Consider the following 6,869-nt stretch of genomic DNA (forward strand, 5'->3'; position numbering starts at 1 on the left):
TATCATGGTTTACTTTTAATTAATGCTGATTTTTTAAAAAATGAGACTCATTGGCTCAGCGCCTGTGGCTCAAGTGGCTAAGGAGCCAGCCATATACACCTAAGGTGGTGAGTTTCAATCCAACCCAGGCCCTCCAAACAACAATGACGGCTGCGACCAAAAAATAGCCGGGCATTGTGGAGGGCGCCTGTGGTCCCAGCTACTTGGGAGGCAGAGGCAGGAGATTCACTTGAGCCCAGAAGTTGGAGGTTGCTGTGAGCTGTGATGCAACGGCACTCTACCCAGGGATACAGCTTGAGGCTCTGTCTCAAAAAAAAAAATGAGACTCATATCATCTGGAGAAGGATTGGAGTTTTTATAGAAAGAATCACAATGGTGAGAAAGTCAACGTTTATTGTTGAAAAGACTCTTGAAACCTACATCAGAAGCAATCGTTTTGTAAGGGTAAAATTTCATTTTACTCCTTTGTTTTGCATTACCCTTTTTGTTAAAATTAAAAAGAAATGAGAGAAAATCAACATAGCCATAAAAGAGGCAGGATATAGAATTTGTGTCACTGGAATAAGCTGAGAGGCAGGGGCATGTTCAATGCCTCCCATAGATTAAACACGGGTTACCAAGGCTGCCCAAGGGAGGATATTGATTGAGTCTTCATGTTGAAGGACGTAAAGGGGACCTGAAATGAGGGGGCAGGGTATAGGGTGACCCCAGGGAGAGGGGCAGGGTGATCTTTGAGAAGCATCTATCTTGTGGCTGCCCTAATGCCCATAGCCTGTCCACCCACAGTATAACCCATGCTGAGAAGCCATTTATTACACACTTATCTGGTGGGGGGGGGGGCGTGTCTGCCATGGATTATCTCGTAGAGTTCACCCTCTTTCATACTTTAAGCCCTTTCTTAATTCAACCAAACTCTGTCGTGTGGCCAACCTCATTTAGAATGGTACAGGACACTCAATGCTTCCCAAACCTCAGGATCTGGAAGAGGTGTATGGGGGGAGGCTATATTCTGGCTTCCTGACAACCTCGTAGGATTCCCTATAGACCACATCTGTAGGGATTGCATATGGGAGAAGTGGCTGCTGCCCGGCCTGAGTCTGGGCAAAGTGCCCTGTGATTCCTCCTGGAGCAAGAATGAATAACCAGCATGGTGAAGTGATACCATAGAGAGTTTCCCACCCGCCTCCCTATCTTATGGGAAATGATCACAAGCCATTTCTTGTCTATCTCTCTGGCTTCAGTTCATGTTCTCTTAGTGTTCTGCTACAGACTTCTACGTGAGTCTGTCTGCTTGGGTATGGGTTACAGCTGATTCCTCAATGGCAGAATGACCCACCACTTGTGCCATCTATCATCTGGCCTCTCTGGGCATCATCCCATGGAATTAGCATGCAGGGAGCTGACGCCATCTGGTCCTGATTTTGTTTTCTGTGTAAGCAATGCACTGTCTAACTCCACTTGAACTCATTGTCTCTCTACTGGCCAGATCTGTGGATGTGTGGTGTGAGACACTAAGAGCTGCAGTCAGGAGCCTCGTAGACCTGTTACCAACCACAATGCTGCTCAGGGGCTCAGGGGCTTCCTAACTGCTTGATAAGCATGAAGGGGAAAGTTTTGGAAGTCTGGGCTCAGATAGGAGCAGAGATTGTCAAACTCACCTCGATTAGACAAGTTACTCAAAGCTCTCTGAGCTACACTAGCAAGCGTGTAAGTTAGGTGATTGATCTTCTTACTAGCTTAAAAGTGTGAAATAGATCACCAACCAAAAAGACTCTGGACTCAGGACTGCGTAATGAGTGAAAGTTATTACTGTCAACAAGGAAGTCCAATCAACAGAGAGATGATAGGCTACAGGGGTGAGACACTGAGAGGAGAAATGGACTGATTTTTTTTTTTTTTTAAAGCCAAGACTTATGTATGTCATACTAGAAAAAGACAGTTCTAGGCACTGGTAGTTGGGAGGCAGTAGCTGAGCTGATTGGTTTTCCTAGGTCCCCCTGGAGGTGTGTTTCCCTGGTTCTTGGCTCTTGTCCTAATGCATCTTTGTAGAGCAAAAGGTTTTGAATCTTTAAAGCCTATGAAGCTTATTTGCTTGGCATTCTGTCCCCAGCCCACACGCAGAATGCTCCCCCAGCATTCCCCCAAGCATTCTGGAGTCTCCTGTAGGTTGGTGGAGGTTTTTTTTTGGTGGGGGAGGACTGTGGCAAAGCATGTACTTGGAGTAGCCAACAGCAGCAGGGGAAAGCTTCATGCCTCTGCCAGACACCAGCACAAGTGGCAGGCAGACAGGGAAGCCCACAGACAGCCAACTCACCCAGGGCAGAGAGGAAGGATTTCACAAACAAAGACTAAGGGGTGGGCTGGTGAGGACTGTGATTTAACACAGCTCCTGGGCATCCCAGCAATGCCCCTCACAGCAGTTCTTTTAGCCAACTCAGCCAATACCTTATGTAATGGTACATCCCCAGCCAATAGTTTTCCTACTCAAGGTCACAAGTTAGACTTCCACGTTGTCCCGCTGTCCTAGTTAGCAAGCCTCCCTGACCTTCCCCATGGAAGGCTCTATCTTCGTACTCTGTTGATGGCCCTCTCAAAGAAACCTGATGAGAATTCCAACTGTTAGAAAAGAAAGAGGAATATTTTTGTTCTGCCCAGGGAAAGATAATCCTCCCCCTGAGAATGAATCAAATGACCCCTTTGAATTGAAAATAGATAAAAGTTGAAATAAACAAAGCTTATATTTGGGGGGGGGGATGAAGTTGGTTGTATATATCCTATTAATACTCAGAAAATTCTTTTGCCTTTTTCAAATGTAGAAGGCAGCCTGCAGCTGTGGCAGGGCGCCCAGACGCCCGTTCATATCCATTCTTCTTTCTCTCTGGTAATAGAAGCCTACTTGTTTAGCCGGGCACATGGCTTTTCCCTCCTATGGAGCTAGATGCAACCCTTTGATTTAAGTTCTGTCCATGGGTACATGTGATGTGTACAATTCCTTAGTCATGTCCCTAAAGGGAAAGTTATCCACCTTCCCCTCTCCCTAACTTCTCTCTCCTACTGCCTACAATTCAACCGTGGAGGCGAGCCGTCTGTGACAGTGTGTGTGAGGGTCGCAGGTTGAGATGGCAGGGAGATAAGACAGAGAACAGTCTGCTCCAAGGAGTAGCACACTAGTCTGGGATAGTCAACCTCTGGAAATAAACTTCTACACTTCGCTTCTACTGGCATGTTTATTTACTTGCACAAACAAGTAAAATTAAAATCTGAGTAAAGGACCCTGAGGCTGCCTGTAGAACTATTATGTCTGGATAGCCCCCCCTTCTCCTTATACGGGACACCCTTGAAAGATAGGCTTTAAAGATTGTCTCTAAATCTAAGGCTTTGGTGGTTCTATGGACATATTGATATAGTTCATGATGATATAGTTTTATGGATATATTGATATAGTTTATGATAGATCATCATGAGGGATGATTTCCTATGTTGCTTGATAAACAGTATTGACCACACCAGTCCCAAGCCTTCAATCTCATCAAACCCTTTTGCTCTACAAAGATGCATTGGGACAAGAAAAAATATGTGCTGTAAGAACTCAAAACACTGTTTTTGTGGTTGGCTAATTCTATCACAGTCGGATATACTTAAGTGTTGAGATGGAGCAAGGACCGGGAGGGAAGAAGAGAGGAGAAGGGAGATGTGGTGAAGCTGAGCACCTCGTGACCTGTCAGACCCTGCAGCCCCCTGAACACCAGCCTCATGCAGAAGGTGGAAGGCCAGGGGAGTCAGCTAACTTGCTCTCGAGAACACCGTGACTCAAGCCTGTCTTGCTTCAGATCTCGTGCACTGTGCACAATACCAAGCTGCCTATATAGAAAGATATTTACAAAATACAAGAAGGTCCTGGACTTGAGGGGTTTGAGTCATAAAACACTGCTGGTTCTAAGGAAATGATAAAATAGGGCAAAACTTGGTTTTTAGCAATGTTCCTCTCATTAGTAACTTCCTGCCCGTCTGCTGCTGATGAATCTACATTAACGAATGTTGCACAGTGGTGGAGATCACAGACCCTAAGGCCAGCCTGGCTTTGTTCTAACCTCAGCTCTAGTGCTTGTGATATCGGTGTACCCCAACCCTTCATCAGTAAAATCGAGGATATTAATAATACTTACCTGATAGGGTTTTGTGAAGATTAAATGAGTTAATACTAAAAAACATTACTAGGATGACTAGGAAATTGTGAATATGGACTGTCTATTTGAAGATAGTATTGTACCTATTTAAATTTTTTTGAGAATAGTAACAGTAAATACTATGGCTAGGTGGGAGAATTCTTTGCTCTTATACGAAATGCTGAAGTATTTGGGGTGAAGCATCATGATGTCATGATGTCTGCACCCTACTCTTTAGTGGACTGGCCTGTTTATGAGGAGAGGGACACAGAAATGGAAATAAAACCTAAAAAAGGCAGAATGATAAGCCTTGGTGAATCTAGGTGAAAGGTACAATGAGGTGCTTGTGTACTAGTCTTCCAACTTTTCTGAAGCCTTGATATCGTTCAGCATGAAGAGGTAGGGACTGAGTGTCACGGTACATGTAACGCCTCACAGCTGGTAGCTGTCAGACTAGAAACCTGGTGAGGACAGGGCTCTTCATTTGCATATGTTCAGTGTCTCAACCTTGTCTGGTTATGTAATAGATGTTCGGTGCATCTTATTGGTGAATAAATAAAAACATGAATGGGTTTTTCTCTTCTTGTCCCTCCCCACTATCTACTTTCCCTCACCACTCCTATTTGAAATTACTTTCAGGTTTATATTAAAGGTGTAAGTTGCTGTTAAGACTTGGGTATCAGCCCTCTTTTGTGTGTGTAAATTTGTGTGTAAGAGGTTTTCTACCCTGCTCCACCTTCTTTCCTACCTAAAATCAAAGCATATAGGAGGTTGCCAGATAAAACATAGGACATCAAGTTAAAGTTGAATATCAGATAAATAATGAATCATTTAATTAGGATAATGATGTCCCATATATTTTACAGGGGCCAAATACTGCATGGGGCAATTTATACCCAAAGTTATTCATTGTTTATTGAAATTCAAATTTTATAGGCATTCTATATTTGTTAAATCTTGCAACTCTAATCAAGACCTTTCATTGCCCTGGTGACTCTGCCCCCAACCACAGCAAAATCTTAGTTGTGCTGATTCATCTCACAGATGATGTGAACAGTCCCTTGGAGTTTTTTCCCATAGTGGAAATAAGCCTTTCTCCTTTAGCCAAATTATCTCCCATTTGTTTCACTCCTCTCCATTCTGAATCTCTCACTTTTCACCTAGTTGTAACACACATGAAGGATTGCATTTTTTATTTGTGACGAAACTCATAGATAAGAGTATACATATAGCTCACATAAAAAATACACAAGGATGGTAATTGAATCGAATATACAGTGTTGAATAGGTAGTGCGATTGAGAAACTACACATCTATTGTATACAGTGTCATTAATGTCAACGAATTTCTTTTTAGAAGCACTTCTTGTACAAAGAGTATGTTTCTGCAGTTAGCAATCGTGCAAATGTTAAAAGTACTGTTTATAGAGCTCAATCTCAAAACAGTCCATGGAATTCTATCTCATGGATTGATGGACCACTTGATAGATGGCCCTGATTTACAATGACCTTTCCATGACATACCAGGGAAAACCAACAAGAAGCCCAGGCCTTACAGAAGCAATTACAGAAAATCGCCGCGGAACGGCAGTGCCCTTCCACACATGATGCACGCGCACATCTGCTCCATTGCACCTTCCTGAGTTGAACTTTGAAACGGTAGCCAGATGCGTTCATCTCCAGCCAGCAGGGCGCTCACTGGTGGTAGTAGTAACCTTCATAGCCGTCATAGCTTTGGCCTTTGTAGTAGCTGTACTCGTCCTCGTAGGCGCGGTAAGTGTCCCCACGAGGCTCCCCGTTCTCACTATCATAGACTTCGTATCCATTGTCGTATTCGTTGGTGCCTGTTTGTTCGTACTCCTCCTCATATTCAAAGGTGGTGGTTTTCCCAGATGGCGGGGAGGGGGTCCCATAGACCTCCGGAGGCGGGGTTGTGGGTTGAAACCCCCCGTTTGGAGAGGTGGTCTGTCCTCTGGTCCCTGCGGTCTCCCCAGTGACGCTGTCACCTTCCCCTCCCTCTCCGGCGTCCCCGCCGCTGCTGCCATTCCCATTTTCCGTCTCCGTGCTGTTGGTGCTGGTGCCGTTAACGCCTTGATCGTTTTCATCCACTTCTGCTTCGTTTTCTTCATTTTCATTTTCTTCCTCTTCCTCCTCCTCCTCTTCTTCATCGCTTTCCTCCTTCTTTGTAGCTTGCTTTCGCATGTCCCCAGCCTGGAAGGAGAAGCGTGAAAGAATCCAGATATAGGGGTGAAATTTTAAAACTTCCAGCCATCACTTCGTCCAACAGAGCGATTCTATTCTGACAGCCTTGTTCTAGGTGTCATTTTGAACTGAAGTCAACTTAACTCACAGGATTGGGGAGGACTTTTTTTTTTTTTCATTCACCATCCAATTTGATTTACTCACAAAAAGAAAGTTCAGAACCCATCCTGCCATGTCCCTGAACTTGTAGCACTGAACATTACACCTCCTTCACCCATGGTAGCACTTTTATTTTATTTTATTTTATTAAATCATAACTGTTTACCTTAATGCATTTATGGGGTACAATGTGATGATTTGATATACAATGCGGAAAGCTTACATCAAACTTGTTAACAGAACCAACAGGTAGCACTTTGATCCCAACAACCACCCTGTGAGGTTGTGGTCATCACCTTTCCTCTAAAGCTTTAAACTCTCGGGTTAAGTATCTTCCTCATGG

The 6,869-nt window shown here is 44.1% G+C and overlaps 1 protein-coding gene across 1 annotated transcript in view; it reads right to left on the minus strand.

The window, feature by feature from the left end:
- Positions 1-5,860: 5,860 nt before the first annotated feature.
- The window catches only part of IBSP (integrin binding sialoprotein), an 11,314-nt gene continuing 10,305 nt past the window's right edge, over positions 5,861-6,869 (minus strand). Inside the window, exon 7 of the mRNA XM_012805299.1 lies at positions 5,861-6,376. Coding sequence (XP_012660753.1) covers positions 5,861-6,376 — 516 coding nt within the window. The remainder of the gene's footprint in view (positions 6,377-6,869) is intronic.

This window comes from Otolemur garnettii, unplaced genomic scaffold (genome assembly GCF_000181295.1).
Source record: "Otolemur garnettii isolate 467f Iridium unplaced genomic scaffold, OtoGar3 scaffold00039, whole genome shotgun sequence".
In the NCBI taxonomy this organism is placed as follows: Eukaryota; Metazoa; Chordata; class Mammalia; order Primates; family Galagidae; genus Otolemur; species Otolemur garnettii.